The 19,578-nt window shown below is 42.4% G+C and overlaps 1 protein-coding gene across 4 annotated transcripts in view; it reads right to left on the minus strand.

Moving 5' to 3' along the window:
• The window catches only part of ACBD3 (acyl-CoA binding domain containing 3), a 36,263-nt gene extending 20,245 nt beyond the window's left edge, over window positions 1-16,018 (minus strand). For 2 of the 4 annotated variants that reach the window (XM_081824425.1, XM_081824422.1), the window contains exon 1: window positions 15,684-16,013. In XM_081824425.1, the coding sequence (XP_081680551.1) occupies window positions 15,684-15,960 (277 nt within the window). In that variant the 5' untranslated portion in view covers window positions 15,961-16,013. Of the gene's footprint in view, window positions 1-15,683 lie in introns of all 4 variants that reach the window. The other 2 variants (XM_081824426.1, XM_081824424.1) reach the window with 2 other exon arrangements.
• Between the last annotated feature and the right edge of the window lie 3,560 nt (window positions 16,019-19,578).

Genomic DNA, 19,578 nt, shown 5'->3' on the forward strand with positions numbered 1-19,578 from the left:
AACTGTGGCACTGACCTTATTTAAAAAATCGGAACAATTCAGCAACCTGTGGACCTGCCATCGGTCTCTGCTACTGAGCAAACAGTATTACTAGACAATTAGCAACAAGAGCAGTAACTTCCCCTAAAGCTTTTCCAACAGGATTATCATAGTTCTGTATTTACTAACGAAAAGGTAACTCTCACTTCAAAATCCAACTCTTAGAATGCGATTTCAATTAATGACTGACATTATAGAAAACATTTTTATATTCATACTTTCAACTTACTACATATTGAGCCCGAGTGTAAATTCATTGCCGTCATGTAATAACTTACAAATTATTGAGGTTCAATTACAAATTTATAACATGGCAATACAGTAACCAGCTGTAGCCAGGTGCGTATTTCAGGTATATATTTACTGCAAAGTATAACAGTTACATTGAGATAAAGAAAATATTTTATTTTTTGAAGATTTTATTTGAGAGAGAGAGAGAGAGGGAGAGCACAAGTAGGGCAGAGGGAGAGGGAGAAGCAGACTCCCCACTGAGTGGGGAGCCTGACACAGGGCTGGAACCCAGGACCCCGAGACCATGACCTGAGCCAAAGGCAGACGCCCAACTGAAAAGATTATTTTAGAGCTCACTTCTGACTTAGAAGAAAACAGAACAAAAGGTAATGAAGTAGACTTATTTCAACTCCTTAGGCTGGGCCAGGAGTTGAGTTAAATTCCATCACAGTCTATAATCAAGATAAAGCAAAATGGACTGGAGTTTACAAAACCAAAATATACCTTCGCACTGTCTTTCATGGAAAAACCAACAAGCTCAAAAGAGTTGCTATTTCATTCTCTTCCCAATGAAATCTCTCTGAAATACAACCCTGAAAAATTATCTTGGCAAGAAAAATGGTGTTATGCCTACTTATGTTGTATTATTTAAATTTAAAAAAATCTCACTATTCAACAATAACACAACACTTAAATTACAGTAATCCAGGGAACAGAATATACAGCTGTTAGACAATTATAAGGGATACAGAGCATTTCAGAGAACAGGTTTACGATGTACTAACTAAAGTAAGAAGAATGAAAAATTATATATGATGTTTAGAATTACTTAAAAATGCCTACAATGCGGCCAGATACCACAGAGAATGTAGAAAGATAAAATTTTAAGAATTTGGGTGAGTGATTATACATACTATAGATCTTCCTTTTAAAAAATTACAGTTAATGGGGCACCTGGGTGGCTCAGTCGGTTGAGTGTCTGACTCCTGATTTCGGCTCAGGTCATGATCTCAGGGTCGAGGGATCAAGCCCCACGTCAGCTTGTGCTGGGCGTGGAGCCTGCTTTAGATTCTCTTTCCCTCTCCCCACTCCCCTGGTACCCCCACTCTCTCTCTCTGTCTGCCCCCACACTCTCTTTCTCTAAATAAATTAATTTAAAATTACAGTTAAGATTTTTCTTACAAAATTAGCTACGTTTTAAGGGTTTTAACCTATTCTCAGATGTTAGATTGTTAAAATGTGTGAAACAATAGTGGCTACTTTGGGCTACCATTTACCAAAAAGCCTTTCTTTAATTTTGAAGATGTGCATAACCACCCTTAACCATCTACCTTTATTTTGTACAAATTAACCACCAGAAGTTTTCTTGTGTTAATTATGTCACAGATAATCATTAGAAACATAGCTTAGGGGCACCTTGCTGGCTCATTCAGTGGAGCGAGGGACTCTTAATCTCAGGGTGTGAGTTTGATCCCACGTTGGGTACGGAGATTACTTAAAAAAAAAAAAAAAATTAAAAACTAAAAAAGAAAAAAGAAACATAGCCCAGAGCAAGTTCTTCTCACTTTCACCAACTTGTGATGATTTGAAGAACAGTTCCAACTTCTGATCTATTAGTTGAAACAGAATTAAGGTTTTTCTTTTAAGATTTTATTTATTCATTTATTTGAGAGAGAGGGACAGAATCCCAAGCAGACTCCCGCTGAGCATGGAGCCTGACGTGGGCTCGATCCCAGGACCCTGTGATCATGACCTGAGCCGAACCCAAGGGTCAGACACTCAACCGACTGAGCCATCCAGGCGCCGCAGAAGGTTTTTGTTTTTTGAAACAACCAAAAAGGAACTATTCTAACTACATCATTTTATCTTGAGCCTTATAAAAAGAAATTATGTGCTGGTGACTCAAGAAAGCTGTAGTGAGCCTGAGAAATAGAAGGGGCAGAGCACATGGCACAAGTTTCTTGCTTTATTCAGTCAGTATTCCTGGGATTTTGTTTTATTTTTTCCTTGGGGGGGGGGAGCCGAATTCTGTGAAAGTAGTTGCTTTGACCTAAGTAAATGTAAATAAAGATAAAATCAGATAGAAACCCCACTCACTGGAAGACCAAACACTTTCCTGATAAGTCATGTAATACAGGAATTTTCAAACCTACACACACAAATTTTACTTGCTGCAGGGAGAGGATTTGAAACTAAAAGGTCTAATGGATAAGGGGGAACTTTTTAGCCTATGACTACACCACAGTTATTTTAATGGAGGGAGGGCCCATTTCTTATCAGGTAACGAATTTACTTCTTTATTTCGAACACAGAACACTCAGTAGTATGAACTAGGAGCCGGGAAGAAGGGATTGGTGAGTAAACAAGGAAACTACTCATTAATCAGCAAGGTGAAAAAGTGACCCCCAGCCTAAAAAAGTGACTCATCAGGGTGTGTTTCAGGATTTCTGAATGCCATTTTAACATCTGCCCTTTTTATGCCTGACAGAATTAAGAATATACTGCCAATCCATAAAGAATTTTTCAAATGAGGAATATGTTTTGGGGCACCTGGCTGTCTCAGTCAGTAGAGCATGGACTCCTGATCTCATGGTTGTGAGATGGAGCCTCACGTTGGGTGCAGAGATTACTTAAAAATAAAATCTTTAGGGGCGCCTGGGTGGCTCAGTCGGTGAAGCATCTACCTTCGGCTCAGGTCATGATCCCAGGGTCCTGGGATTGAGCCCCACATGAGGCTCCCTGCTCAGCGGGGAGCCTGCTTCTCTCTCTCCCACTCCCCCTGCTTGTGTTCCCTCTCTGGCTGTCTCTCTGTCAAATAAATAAATAAAATCTTTTAAAAAAATAAATAAATAAAAATAAATCTTTAGGGGTGCCTGGGTGGCTCAGTTGGTTGGGTATCTGCCTTCAGCTCGGGTCATGATCCCAGCATCCTGGGATGAAGCCTCGCATCAGGCTCTCTGCTCAGCGGGGAGTCTGCTTCTCCCTCTGTCTCTGTCTCTGCCTCTATCTCTCATGAATAAAGAAATAAAATCTTTAAAATGATAAAATCTTAAAAAAAAAAAAGAGGAATACGTTTTAAGTGTTAGTTCTGGTCAAGAACTAAAGAAAACATTAACTTTATAGGTTAATTTCTGTGGGAATTAGCAAAACAGTACATCCATTCTTATGAATTGTACTGGCATTTCCGTAAAATCATTTACACACTTGTCAGTTTTAAGAACTGTTCTATGGGGGCGCCTGGGTGGCTCAGTTGGTTAAGCATCTGCCTTCAGCTCAGGTCATGATCCAGGATCCTGGGACTGAGCCCCACATTCGGCTCCCTGCTCATCGGGGAGCCTGCTTCTCCCTCTGCTGCTCCTCCTGCTTGTGCTCTCTCAAGCTCTCTGTCAAATAAATAAGTAAATAAAATCTTAAAAAAAAAAAAAAACTGTTCTATAATTTTTTCTTTAAACTCTTATTGGATCTTCAAATTAATCATCATTATTCAGCTTGGGGACAAAATTTATCTAAAACAAAAACAAAAAACCACAACAAAACAAAGAAAAGGAAACACATCAAACTGTTAATAGTAATAGTTATTTCTGAAAGACTAGATTACAGACTTTTCTTTATTCATTTTTTATTTTCCCAAATTTTCTTCAATATGCGTATGTACTTTCATATTAAATACATATACGCTTTTTTTCAACAAACATTTTTTTTAGAAGTCAAGACAACTTGGGCGCCTGGGTGGCTCAGTGAGTTAAGCGTCTGCCTTTGGCTCAGGTCATGATCCCACGGTCCTGGGATCGAGTCCCGCATCGGGCTCCCTGCTCAACAGGAGTCTGCTTCGCCCTCTGCCCCCCTCCCCTCATGCTTGCACGCATGCATGCGTGTTTTCTCTCTCTCTCTCATGCATGCGTGGAAAAACAAATAAAATCTTAAAAAAAAAAGTCAAGACAACTTATCTTTCAGACTTTGGGACAAGGTTAACAAATCAATTATTCTCCTGAGGAATATACAAAACACAGGAGGATGTGCAAATAATCCCAACCACCCTTAGTACAGGACAGCACACACTGTGCTGATGTTCTCAACTTAAAAGAAAACGCAGAAAATGAAAACCCTTCACAATCTACACCACTAGGCAGACTATTAGTATTATAATAAAAAAAGTTACTTCTCTTTTACTCTTCAGACACCGCTGGTTCATACATCCCAGGATTTGTTTTGTTTAGTTTTCTGAGTTAGATGGGAATCATTTTCTTCTAAATTATTTTTGGATCTATGGGCATTAAATACGCTTAACAGGAAAGTTATAACTATCATTAACTACACAGAAAAAGCCGTGCCAAAACTAAAAAATCTTTAACCAGGACCACATTCCTACAGGAAAGTTCTATCTCAGGCCTGCCAGAAAGGGATAGACAGGCATCAACCTAGGTTCCTGCACTCACAGTTTAATGATTACAAAGTTATACTCAATTTTGGAATTCTGCTTTCTACGGCAACCAAAAAGACAAACGTAAATTATGCTTAGAAGAAGCTGCAGAGCTATTTTTCAGGTACCCATGTGTACAAACACAGCAATGAGAAGCAGACAGTGACCACTTCTACCACCTAAGGGAAGCGTTGACGGCAAAGCAAGTCATTTTCGTTTGAGTGGACTGAATGAGATCACTTGTTGGCATCGGTCCAGCAACAATTATTAAAAAAAAGTTTATTTCCTATAAAACCAAAGACCGATAAAAGCCAGGTTAAAGGAGACAGACTAAAGCAGGGGTTGGCAAACTGGACCAGCTCTGCCCACTGGTCCCAGCACAGAGCCCGATGTGGGGCTCTCACAACTCTGAGATCATGACCTGAGCTGGAATCAAGAGTATGATGCTTAACCAACTGAGCCACCCAATCACCCCGAAAGATTTTATTTTTAAGTCATCTCTACACCCAACGTGGGGCTTAAACTCACGAGACCAAGAGCTGCATGTTCCACCTACTGAGCCGGCCAGGCGCCCCTGAATTTTATGTTTTCTAAGGGTTGTAAAACAACAACAAAAAGCAAAACTGAACAAACAAAAAAGAATGAACATGTACACAGACCGTATATGGCTATCAAAGCCTAAAATACTATCTGGTCCTTTTAGGAAAAGTTTGCTGACTCTTAACTAGAAAAAGAAGTATTTTTACTGTTTTTTGGGGTTTTTTTTAGATTTTATTTATTTATTTGAGAGAGAGAGCATGAGAGGGGGGAGGGTCAGAGGGTTTTTTCTTTGGGGCCAGTTTCCCCTGCAAATACTCCCCTCTCCTTCCTGGGATGTATGAACTTAGCTGTCAGCATTTAGGAACCAGGGGAGCCCGATGCGGGACTCAATGTGGGACTTGATCCCGGGACTCCAGGATCACGTCCTGAACTGAAGGCAGTTGGTTAAGAAGGCTGTGGCTTAACCAACTGAGCCACCCAGGCGCCCGATTTTTAGATATTTTTAAAAATCAAATATAATTAAAAGGATAGAAAACATAAACTTCTAGCTAACCATGATGTATTAAACACGCATGATCCTCAATGAGACCTCAATGAAAAGGAATATGGAAGGCAATTTAGAGAACCCTGGGAAGGTTCAGGAAGTGAAGGCTCTGGGTTCTTTAAAAGCTGTAAGAATGCTGGTTGAAACTCTTCAGCGGCAGGTACCCCTCCCTCCCACTATGTGGCAAGCCCAAGCACGCAGATGGCTACCTCACCCCTACCACAGCAGAGGCTGATGTTTACTAGAGAACCTGAACTCACAGATGCTCCAGATGGGAGGACACCAGGCTGGGAGTGAACTGGAGGACTAAAAACAGAGAAACAGAAGTTTCCCTAGTAAATGGTAAACAACTCCAGCCACTCTCCCTTCTCCTGCCTGGTTCCTAAATGCTGACAACTAAGTTCATACATCCCAGGAAGGAGAGGGGAGTATTTGCAGGGGAAACTGGCCCCAAAGAAAAAACCTACAGTTACTGATTTGAAAGATACTAACGCTTGAGGGTTCCCCTATGAAACCTCTGCCTCTTCACCCAACAGTAAAGGCTTCTGCTCAAGGTTACAATTAGCTGCTCAGTGCCTTACCCTTCTATATGAATGAATATCCAAGTATTACCCGACATTCAAGAAAGCTTCCAACATGGGAAAAAAGTCTAAAAGAAAATTTTAGGGGTTGGGAGGGAAAAAAAAAAAAAAAAAAAGAAAATTTTAAAGATTTTATTTATTTGAGAGAGTGAGAGAGAGTGCATGTGCAAGCGCAGGAGGGGCTGAGGGAGAGAGAATTTCAAGCAGACCTCACGCTGAGTGTGGAGCCTGATTCGGGCGCTGAATTCCACGACCCTGAGATCATGACCCGAGCAAAAACTAAGAGTCAGACGCCCAACCTACTGAGCCACCCAGGCCCCCCCAAAAGAAAATTTTAAAATAAAACAAAACTAAATTTGTATTTAATATCCTCAGAGACATAAGCTGATGTGTCCATTAAGCAAAACAAGGTACCAGAAAGAAAGTCAATTTAGACAGTAAAAACTCTTGGAAACGAAAAATGTAAAAATAAATTTTTAAAAATCTTTCACAGGTTGGAAAATAGAGTTGAGACTATCTCCTAAAAGACAAAGATGGAAAAGATAACAGAATTAGAAGTTCAAGCCAGAAGACCCAATACCTAATATTAACAGTATCAGAGTGTGAAGAGAGGAAAAAAAGAGGGGAATTTATCATGAAATAATACAAGAAAATTTCCCAGAAATGAAGGATGCAGTTTAGAGACTAGAAGGACTATCAAACGATGAACATAATCATTCAAAAACTTACATAAACTGAAAGGTAATAACAGAAATTCCTGGACACTGGAGATAAGAAAAATTCTAAAAACTTCTAGGAAGAAAAACAGGTGACATACACAGGACCGGGAATAAGAAAGACTACAGACATCTTAAAGAGTATGAAGACTGAAAGTTAGAAAATGGACTAATACCTTGAAATTCTGGGGAGACCCATTTTGAACTTTTGACCTCCAGAACTATAAGACAGTATGTGCTGTTTTAAGCCACTAAATTTGTGGTGACTTGTTACACTGGTATTAGGAAACGAATGCAATCCAGAAAACACATTTTCCCAAGCAACTAAACATATAAATGGCTTCTAAATTATGTTCTTATTAAGTTCATTAGTACTTAACTTTACAGTTCTAATAAGGCAGCATAATTGGATAATAGTATTATAATCACAGTTACCAAGCCCAAAGCTCTGAAAGATTAACATTAAGTCCCCACCTGAAATTAATTATACAAAGGATTATTAGTCTCACACCAGAAATCTTATTTTTCTCTTCTCTCTGGAGATGAAGGTAGAGGATATAACAAAGTATTTCAATGTCCCTTCTAGCCTTTATTTCATGAAATGAAACTGTACAATCTATGAGTTGGAGAGGATATTCACCATCAGTGACTGAATTGCATAACCAAAGTTCAAATCCCCTCTGCAGATCCACTTGGCCTACAGCAATCTGTTACTGGACACACAGTATAAAAAAGATGCATATGACAACATCAGTAACCTAAAGTATGAGAGAGGGAAAAGTACAGTTTCTGTATGCTGTGGAAGCTACCAGTTTAACCTAATATTAACTATAAACTATTCTACATAAGCCTCATGGTAAACCTGTAGCAGAGACAAAAAAGATTAAGAAAGAGGAAGCCTACCCACCTTGCAATTGCTACCTTATGCTTGAGCAGGTCCAGGGGTGGGAACTCAGTGTCCCAGAGCATTCTATTCCAACCTCTGCATGGCTGTGATTTTTAGTTCTTTATTCTGACTTCACGTCTCACATTTCCATCCACAGTGTCTATTTCCGGTCCTCAGCATTAAGTAAAACACATTTAACCGATAAGACCTCAAAAGCCACAAAATACCTGTCATGGTTGCCCCAAGTTCTATACTCTCTGGGCTGAACATCCGTAGCTCATTCCCTCGCCTCTCCCGAAGACCTGCATTTACATCCCCGCTCTGCTATGTACATAATAGGGACTACTTATTTAACCAATAAAATGGAGGTTACCTTCCCCTTAAGGTTCTTGTGAGGGTTAGAAAAGTCCTGGTAGAGCGCCCGCACCAAGCACAGAGCAGCCATCATGGTAATGACAGCAGGGATCCGAAGTCCCACGCCCGGACAAGTTGCTCTCTACTGGACCAGCTCCATTTGTCTTTAACCCCACAGGATGATGCCTCAAACTAAAAGCATTATCCAGGGATTGTCTGATCTGTGCAGAGGAGAGCAGGACCATCTCTCTCCTCCCTCATCTTAGACACGGTATTTCCGCCAAACCAGCCTAAGACCAAATGTGTTTTCTTCCGCAGCCCGAGCACACTGCTGACTCCCAAAGAATATACTTTGAGTAAAATCCATCTTTTAGAAATACTAAAATTAAAATCACATCTCCTCTATGTTGGATTGAGAAAAATGTGACTGATAAATTCTTCTATTACTTGTAAGAAAGTATAACACGATGCAGTATTTCTGAGTCAATGACTATGAAACACTCTGGCCTAGCATGTACTAAGTGCTTAATAAAAGCTGACTTCTCCCAATTAATTCAACAAACCCATAATAAATTCTTGGTAATCTTTCCTCTTTAACAACATAAGCAGCCACAGAATATCAACTGCCCCCAGGCACTCGGCTAAGAATTTATATATATAATTCCCTGTAACTCTCCCAACAACCCCTGAGTAAAGGAAGGCATGGAATTAAAGAAACTGAGTGGCAGAACTAGGAAAAGGACCCGAGACAGTGTTGACTCCCGAGCTCAACTTCCTAAATACTGAGCCAGAGTAGACCTCATTTAGTGAACAGATGAAAGTACCACAGTCCTCCCTTATCCACGAGGGATACATTCCAAGGCCTACCGTGGATGCCTGAAACTGTGAATAGTACCAAACCCTATATATAAAGTATGCTTTTTCCTCTATGTATGTATCTATGATAAAGCTTAATTTATAAAACTAGGCACAGTAAGACAATAACAACAAGAATAATTAAACAATACCCTGTAATAAAAAGTAAGTGAATGTGGTCTCTCTCAAGATATCTTACTGTCCTGTCCTCACCCTTACGACGGGAGGAGATGATAAAATGCTTGCTTCCATGATGGACGAGATGACGTGAGATGAAGGACGCCGGAGCATGACGCAGCGCTAGGCTACTATTGACCTTCCACCAGCCCGTCAGGGGAGGATCACCTGCTTCCTGAATGCAGCTGACCACCGGGGAGAGCGAAACCGCGGATAAGGGGGAAACTACTATAAACATTATCTCGTTCTGGGTGTTGGTTACCAGAGCATGTACACTTTGTGGAAGTTCATCATGCTATACACCTATCACCTGTGTACTTTTCTGAATGTGTATTAAACAAACAGGAGGTCTCTGGCGAATGTTAAAATCACTTACATTAAACATACACACAAATATATACACACATGTATAACCATATCCTTGAATCCAGTCTTCATATGAAAACTTTAGTTCAGCTCAAATTTAATATGAACTAGCAAATTAAAAAATCAGATGCTTGAGAGGTATTACTATTCTTTTTTTTTTTATCCCCCCCACCCCGAGGTGTTACTATACTTTGTGGCTGTAATTTCTTCTTTTTCTTGGTTCGGGGTTTTTAAAAAAGGTTTTATTTATTTTAGGAGAGTGAGAGAGCAAGCACGCAAGCGGCGGGGAGGGAGAGGGACAAGCAGACTCCACACTGGGCACAGGGCCCAACGTGGGGCTCGATCTCATGACCCTGAGATCAAGACCTGAGCTGAAATCAAGAGTCTGATGCTTAACTGACTGAGCCACTCAGGTGCCCCTAGTGGTTACAATTTCTTTTTTACAATTGTCTCTTGGGTCTATGCGTCCTCCTATACTATTACACACTTATGTCTTAAGGTAAAGACAATAGAAAAGAAGGAAAAAATAAACTCAAAATTTAACAGATGGTCGATAGTAATAATTAACCTTGAAATTATCTGAGGCCAGACCACTGAAGTCCAGGAGGCACACACTAATTATACATACATATAAATTACAGCTGTACATTTTTTTTTTAAACATTAATGGGGCCATTCCTACATGTTGTTGTAAATGCATATGCCTAAAGGTAACAAAAGGAAACAGAACCATTTCGGCCCATCCGCCTGATGGCCTCTGTGTGACCAGTAACACAGCTGAATGTACTACTGAGTATAATCACCAGCGCTGCTAGCAGAAACGCATTAACAAGTCCAGAAAGACTCTGAGTCCAAGACTTAAACTCCTCCAAATTCAACTACAGCTTTTATGTATCATATACTCAAAAATACTACCCTCTCTCTCACACACACACACACCCTTTCTCTATCTACTGAAAAGGCCCAGAAATGATGACCAATCCAGCAGCAATGAGCACCCACTCCCATCACCCAGATTACATCTCTTCAAATGCTGTTTCCCACTAACGGGAACCATGTCTCCTTGGACAAATGGCTGATTCCTGCTGAAGCAGGAAATGTATAAGAACAACCTGGAATATCTCATCATACCAGATAGCAAGGAAGCTATGAAAAATTACCAGTCATGTCAAAGGAACTTAAGAGCCAATCTGACAAGGCTCCCACTTGCTAAAGACGGTACTGAGCATCGGTAAGAGCTTAAAAAAAATCAAATACGTTTAAAAGCATTAGTACATAATGACAATAAAAAAAACCTGTCACCTGTTAAGGCTGCTAGAGAAACAACTCATTATTTTGAAAATAAAGGGAAAGAAGCATTTTTCCTTTCCTATTTGAATTTATACTCCGCACCAAATAGTATATGAAGGAAAGTATTCCAGTGAAAGAAAGACAATTGAGTCTGTTTTTCAATCCCCAATGAATTAACACAACTATTTTCAATTTACAAGAGTTAAAAAAAATCATTACACTAGCTAAATGCGGGCCCCCCAAAAGATCTAATATTGTATTAGTAGTAGCAGTGGGATTTAGCATGTCAATATTTTGATGAGCACATTTACTTCAGTCTTTTGGAGGCAATTTCCGCCCCATTACGTCCAAAATTTCAAACCTGAGAGCAATATCATGTAGGAATTCAGAGTAGATGGTTCTCTCACACTTCACTCCTCCAGATATCTCAAGAGACTCGATAAAGTGATCATGTGTAAAAAACAATAGGAATCTTTCCATTAGCCCTTAATATTTCCAAGCAAATATATTTTAAAAGTTCCAAAAAGAGGGGGCGCCTGGGTGGCTCAGTCGGTTGAGTGTCTGCCTTAGGCTCAGGTCATGATCTCTGGGTCCTGGGATCAAGCCCCGAATCCGGGCTCCCTGCTTAGCAGGGAGCCTGCCTCTCCCTCTGCCTCTCCCCACCCCCTTCATGCTCTCTCTCAAATAAATAAATAAATAAATAAATAAATAAATAAATAAATAAATAAATAAATAAATAAAATCTTTTTTTAAATAATAAAATAAAACAAAAAATAAATTAAAAGTTCCAAAATGTGATAAGGCAACAGGGTAGTAATTCTAAGTATCTCGCTCAGAATACCATCAGATAAAGCAGGGTTTCTATTCACTTGTCATCTCCTGTAGTGGGAAGACCTCTTTGGAATCAGAAAATCAACCCTGCCTCTTACTAATAACAGAGGGACCTGGATCAAGTTCCTTTACTAAGAAACCAGAACAACGTCCTCACTAGAAGGTCTGTGGAGGACTACACACTACACAGAATAATGCATATTATACATTATATTATCTCAAAGCAGTACCTGACACAGAGTGAACATCGGCTCAACAACTGGGGCTAATACTCTGGAATTTTAAATTAATGCAACCATCTAACAGCTTCATGTGATGAGGAAATAAAATATTAGAAAAGGAAACATTCACCCCCAATGACTCTAAAAGCCAAATACTACTCCTCAGGTTAGCTCTATCCAAGAAGTATAAAGGCTACAATAAAGCCAACCAATACAGCCCTTACCCAAAGAGCTGAGAATACCAGCTGAAGTTTGCTAAGCTAGAATCGGGCAACTTGGCTCCGCCCTGTAAAAACCTTCAATGGTTCTTCACTGTCACTAACAAAAAGGCTATTTACAATGGCATTCAAGTCCCTCCGCGGAACTGACACCAACGTGCCTTTCCAGCTCTATCACACGGCTTCCTATTTGCCATTTCCCGACACACGCCTTGTCCTTTCAGGGCTCTTGGTCAGCCATTGACCCTCTCCCCCCGCATCTGCCCCTTCCATCCTTCACACTCTATTGCGACTGTCATTGGGTCTTTAACTCCTCTTTTGGACCCTAAGCTCCTTAACAGCAAAAGGGAACGTACTACTCCTTTACAGTGGTAATCTAACATAAAACTGTATCCATAATAAGGATTCAACAATGTTTGAGGTTTATTTATTTAAATCTTATTTAGGTAATTTCTACACCCATTATGGGGCTTGAACTCACAACCCCAAGATCAAGAGCCACACGCTCAGGCGCCTGGGTGGTTCAGTTGGTTAAGCATCTGCGTTCGGATCGGGTCATGATCCCAGGGTCCTGGGATCGAGTCCCGCAACATACTCCCTGCTCAGTGGGGAGCCTGCTTCTCCCTCTCCCTCTGCCTGCTGATCCCCCTGCTTGTGCGCTCACTCGCTCACTCTCTCTCAAATAAATAAAATCTTAAAAAAAAAAAAAGAGCTACATGCTCTACCCACTGAGCCAGCCTGGCGCCCCAATAATGTCTGAAGCTTGGACAGTAAGAATGGTAACTTACATTCATCCATATTTTCATCTACTATTTTATTTTTACCTGCATAAAATTAAAGAGAGTAGGTAGTTGACATAATGGGTTCAATCACTGGACTGTGACCGCTGTGACTGGGATGGAATGAAAAACAGGGTTCGTGATTCCCAATCCAAGTTATTTTCGATGGATAGCCATGCTTTCGAGACTCATATTTATTCCACAGAGGAAGATAAAATTTAATGTCATTTCTGATTCTTGCTGAGATTCTGGTACAAAAAACCACAAAATAGTGATCTGTTAGAAATCCTTACAGAACTGATAAAAATGTCAAGTATTGCACTGGGAAAATTTATACATTAAAACAAAAGCAGCAACACTTGACTCACCTACTTTCCATAATTCTTCTGCTTTTAGACACGCCCCTCCCCACCCCGCCCTTAGTCGTCTCTTATCCTGATAGCCTCATCATGCCAACTATGTAATGATCCATGCAGAAAAGTAGCTTTAATTGCTACACTGCTATTTCTCCTTTTAAGTATTTGAATATTGCTTTGAGAGCTTAACTTAGGAAGTCAATGAACCATACCTATCAATGCAGCTTTTTTCTCTAAGGTCACTGATAACTAGGCACTCCAACACCACCCCAATTACAGGTTCCCCAAGGACTCCTACTACTCAACAAACATGTTAAAATAATGTTAGCTTGAGACCAAATCTTAAACCTGAGACATCAAATTTCATCTAACCTAGCTGCTCTACACACACACACACACACACACACACCTGGAAACAGAGTTTGGAAGAGAAAAGTTAGTTATCCAGGAGTTTACATGGTTAATAGAATCCAGGGCCTCCTGACTCCCAAAGCAATACTAATTCACTGCACATTATACAGTGTTTTAATCTTTCAAAGAAAATATTACCACTTGCAAGTAAGACAAGCTCAGAAGATAAAATGACCTTTATTTTTTTGTTAGTCATGTGGCAAAAGCTAGGATTAAAAGTGGGTCTTTTTCTAAGATACCTTTGTGCTACTATATACTTTAATCTTCCTGAACACTGGAAAAGTAAGTTCCAAGAATAAAAGTATGAAGTAAAATGTAGTTATACAAATTGTATAAGAAACACCAGATTTTTATATAAGTGGTAATATATCACCACCACAGGAAACACTAAATTCAAGCCAGTGACCTAAGGGTCAAGTGATCTAAAACCCATTAGCCATTACCAATTCCCCAAGCTGGCCAGTGCACAGAGGGCTGAACTCCCTGTCCAATGACAACGAATATCTCAAGGGTAAACTTTTTAATAAAAAATACAATGAATGTGGGGCGCCTGGGTGGCTCAGATGGTTAAGTGTCTGCCTTCGGCTCAGGTCATGATCCCAGCGTCCTGGATCAAGTCCCGCATCGGGCTCCCTGCTAGGTGGGGAGCCTGCTTCTCCCTCTGCCTCTGCCTCTCTCTCTCTCTCTCTCTGACTCTCATGAATAAATAAATAAAACATTTAAAAAAAAAATACAATGAATGTGGAATAATCAAATGTTCTGGAAAATTTATAAAAGACTTTCATTAGTTTGCACAGTTATTTCAGCAGAGAACAAATAACTTTTGCACGTTATCAGTACAATGAACTACACAACTTCAGTTACTCAAGTATGTACTGCACTCCAAAAGGAACTCCCTCTGGGAAAAGTGTCACAAATATGCTGTTCTGGAATGTATACAAAACCTAGCAACCACTTTTAAAGTTTCATTCTGCCGAAGATCTGCCCCTCAAGATCTAAATATCTCTAAGAATCAAAGTAACGGGCCTCTCATCAGTCTTTCCCACTGAAAAGATCATGTGACTGGTATCACCACCAGTGAATCACCCAATTAAAAAAAAAAACCCACAAAAAATCCACACCACAATCGTGCTCTAAGACAAGAGACATTTTACAATTAACTCTGCGCGAAACAGAGAGAGTACTTTTAGGCCTTAATTGAGAATTTATTCTTGCACATTGCTTCCAAGGTACAATTTTAACCATCTAGAAGTTACTAGAACATAGTGGGCATCCCTTCCCTTTGGAGGCTAATTAGCCACAGGGGACCTATTAGCTTAATACTTCCTCCTCTCGGCCACATCGAAACTGCCAGGTGAGCAAGTCCTATCCCGAGTTTACGGTTCCCCAGAATGGCTGGAAAGGGAGTGAACATAACCTACGGGAACATTTCTTCCTGCCCGGAAAAGGGGTAAAAATCGGTGGAGTCTGATGTGCCAAGCCACAGGAAACAAGAAAAGGAATGCGACAGTAAACAAACAAACAAACCCATACAAAAAGTCATCCCAGAAGGGGATCCTCTGGGAGAGAAAAGACTCATTCTTCCACCCCGGCCATGGAAACCCGAGAAGCTAAATTGGGTAAAACGTCCTGGTATCCTCGGGGAGGCAGGACTTGGACTGCTATACTGAGGTTCCAGGCCCTTCAGGGGGTGTGACCCAGTGACCCAGCGGGTGGTGACAAACTTCGAGGACCCCCAAGGACGGAGCTTGCTCCGGTCGTCGCGGCCGGGGCGGGCGAGGAGGGGACTGGCCCGGTCACGCTCGGGCCACCGCCCGGATCGGACTCGCCCGGGCGGCCGAGGCGGGGGTGGGGCCAGGGCGGCTCACCTTTGAAGAAGCGCAGCGCCAGGCCGTACAGCTCCTCCAGGCCGAAGCCCCAGCGCTGCTCCAGCCGCCGCGCTTCCTCCGCCGCGCCCCCGGCCGCCGCCTCCCCGGGATCCGGCTGCTTCCCCGCGGCTCCCGGCCCCCGGCCCGCCCCGGGCGGCGAGGGCGGCGGCGGTACCAGCGGAGCGCCCTCTGCGCCGGGCCGCTCCTCCGGGTCCGGGCTCAGCGTGAGGCCGTCGACGGAGACCTCGAGTCGCTCTGCGTTCAGCACCGCCGCCATCTCCGGCTGCTGCGCCTCCTCGGCGGGGACAAGCGGCGGCCACGTATCGACTTCCTGCTGACCTCTGACCTCTACTTACCGACGCCGGAACTTCCGCCGCTGATGAGGCTCTCCGGCTCCGGGAGAGGGGCTGAGGCTCGCGCCCCGCCCCTCCGCGACCCCCAGCCCCGCGGGACCCGCCCCGCCCCCCCGGCCCCGCCCCTCCTGCCCGCGTCCGCCCGCGAGCGCCGCCCTCTCCCCTTTTCCCCTCCCCAGTCTCCTACCTGCGGCGGTCGCGGCGGGGCGGGGCCCGCGGGGCCGGGGGTCGAGGCGGGGCGGGGCGGGGCGGGGCCGGGGTGACTGGGCAGGCGCCGTACGCTGGAGGCCGAGACCCTTCCCGTTGATGGGGTCGTGGACTTCCCGGAACCTGACCCCCCACTTGACCTTGATCTTCACTGCAGCGCTGAGGAAATGCTGGGCGAATGACTTTTTTTTTAAGAGGAAGCTGAGGCTGTGGAGAAATCGTTTGCTTCTCTGCGGCTGTTTTAAATCGGCAGACCCTGGTTTTGCAGGAACCATACAATTTGTGGGAACCCCAGTAAGAAAAAAAAATACACCGGGAGCGCTTGGGTGGCTTAGCTGGTTAAGCTACCCACTCGTGATTCTTGATCTCAGTTCGGGTCTTGGTCTCAGGGTCCTGAGTTCAAGTCCCGCCTTGGAGCTTACTTAAAAAAGAAAAATACCCCAAATTATTCGCATAAATACACTTAGAATGAGAAATCACAAATGACACTTTGAAAAGTTAAAAAAAGCCACAAGCGTCACACACACAATGGTAAAGCATTTATTAACTTCCTGACACGCTTCTACAGGGTGTCCAAAAGTCCAGAAACACAATTATTTTGTTTAGAAGATGGAAAATGCCCTTGACAGCATTGCGTATATCTTACCTGTCTGTCTAGACTATGGGCACCATTTATGATCATTTTTCCCACGCTTTTTAGCTGCATGCTTTTTTTTTTTGGCTGCATACTTTTAATCACATTTTCCTACGACATTTTGTAATGTTTTTCTACAAAGAAAAGAGAAAGGTCAGTGTTCTTTTCAGCATGGTGCTCAAAAATTTTTTATTTATATTTCAGCTTCACAACTCTTTAGTGTTCTTAGTGTGGTTTTACAACTCATTAGGGTTCTTGGTGTGTTCTTTTTTTTTTTCTTTTAAGAATTTATTTATTTGACAGAGAGAGAGACAGCGAGAGAGGGAACACAAGAAGGGGGAGTGGGGGAGGGAGAAGCAGCCTTCCCAGACTGGATCCCACAACCCAGGACCCAGGATCGTGACCTGAGCCTAAGGCAGACGCTTAACAACTGAGCCATCCAGGCGCCTCTAGTGTGTACTTTTTAAAAGATTATTGTCAAATTTGGAACAACCTGTATCAGGTTGCTTTCACATATGAGCTAAAGTATTTTAGGGCCGTTTGGCTACTTCCGTGGCAATTTCCTGTATGGTTTTTACTCGATCCCCAGTGGTTTTCAGAACAAGATCTGTCTGCTCCCATTAAGATCAATAAAACAGGGTGCCTGGGTGGCTCAGTTGGTTAAGTGACTGCCTTCGGCTCAGGTCATGATCCTGGAGTCCTGGGATCGAGTCCCACATCGGGCTCCTTGCTCAGCAGGGAGTCTGCTTCTCCCTCTGACCCTCCCCCCTCTCATGCTCTCTCTATCTCATTCTCTCTCTCAAATAAATAAATAAAATCTTAAAAAAAAAAGATGAATAAAACATGTGACTACCTACATACAGACTCACTGAACTACAAATTTGTGTTCCATAAACGCAAGAATCATAATATATTCCATTTTGCATGATTCACATACAAACAAACATAAGCCTGGTACACTACAGTTGCATATATGACATTACTTATGTGAGAATCTCCACTTTAGGTTAGGGATTGAGAGACTTGATTCTGCCACTTACCATTTTTTACTCTTGATGGTTGGGAGGATTTTCTATGGACTAGTTTCTCCTTTTCTTTCACATCTTGTTTTCCCCTCCACCGCCCATGTATTTTCAGGGCTGGGCATCACAGAGCTCCTTTGCCCTCTGGCCCTGTGCCTTTGTGACATGAGTGCTGGCTGAGTTGGCATAATGGGCAGTAGGTGTATTTCAGAAAGCCATTCCTCCACCCATGGACGGCGCTGATTTAACAGTACGCGGAAATGACTGCAAATCACGTAAGTGCATGCCGCTAAGCCCCAGTTAAACGTATCCCTTCCTCCGGGCGCCTGGGTGGCACAGCTGGTTAAGCATCCAACTCTTGGTTTTGGCTCAGGTCATGATCTCAGAGTCATGGGAGCCCTGTGTTGGGCTCTGTGCTCAGCATGGAGTCTGCTCAAGACTCTCTCTCTCCCCCTCTGCTTCTCCCTCCCCCTGTGCTCTCGCTCTCTCTCCAAAATAAATAAATCTTAAAAGAAAAATGTATCCCTTAATTGATCATTGTCCCCTTAGCCAGATCTCAAAAAAGCCCTTGGCCATTCCTGAAGCATCAAACACAAGAGGAGTCACGGAAGTCAGAATGCAAAGAGACAGTGGGTTTAAATATTTTACTTTAGATACTTTTACAGAAACTTTGGACCAGGTGAATATACTGCTAGGGCTCTTCCAAAGGCCTTGGAAGGACCTGTGTACGGGAGAGCTCTGAAACAAGCTTCATTAATTTACGGTAAACCTGCTTTTAGTTACAGGGGACTTGAAAAATCAGCACATCCTTTGGTTTTGTTGCTGTTGTTGTTGTTTTAAGATTTTATTTTATTTGACAGAAAGAAACAGAGAGAGAGGGAACACAAGCAGGGGGAGTGGGAGAGGGAGAAGCAGGTTTCCTGCCGAGCAGGGAGCCCGATGCGGGGCTCGATTCCAGGACCCTGGGACCATGACCTGAGCCGAAGGCAGACGCTTAACGACTGAGCCACCCAGGCGCCCCTCTGCACATCCTTTGTATCAAACATTTAAACCTCTCCCTACTTGAGCCATCAAGAACCGTCTTGCAGGTAGTTGCTATTAGCGAGCTTAAAAAGATTAGGGAATACAACTTCCCTTTAATTACTCATTATGGGAAGTGAGTTCCAGACATTCACTGGAACAAGAGGTCAAACTTTGCCATGCAGGCTAATCACCTGAATGGCTTGTTAAACTGCCCGTTTGGACTCAGAAGGGAGTCAGAAGGGAGGCATTTCTAATAAGCCTCCTGGGCTGCAGCTGTCTGTAGACATTTGAAATAGCAAGAGTCTAGGACACTTTTTTGCACAGTTTTATTGAGATATAACTGACGTCCAACAAACTGCAAATACTCAAAGTTTACAACGCGATGTGTTTTGACATGCACACCTACCTGTAAGACCATTAACCACGATCAAGATAACATATCTATCACTCTTCCTAAACTTTTCAATAGACTTTTGTTCTAATGTCCTTGTCACAATAGAATCTGACTTGTATAAAACAATTCAGAGAAACCACCTGTATTTCCCATATTTCTCTCTTTTATATGTGGAGGCACAGAGAGTTAGCAAAATGGTATATTTTCCAAAACCTTTCAAATATCTTCCCCGCGTCTGTTCCTATACAAAAGAGGGCACACT

Source organism: Leptonychotes weddellii, chromosome 6 (genome assembly GCF_054177405.1).
Source record: "Leptonychotes weddellii isolate Sample4059 chromosome 6, ASM5417740v2, whole genome shotgun sequence".
NCBI classification, from domain to species: Eukaryota; Metazoa; Chordata; class Mammalia; order Carnivora; family Phocidae; genus Leptonychotes; species Leptonychotes weddellii.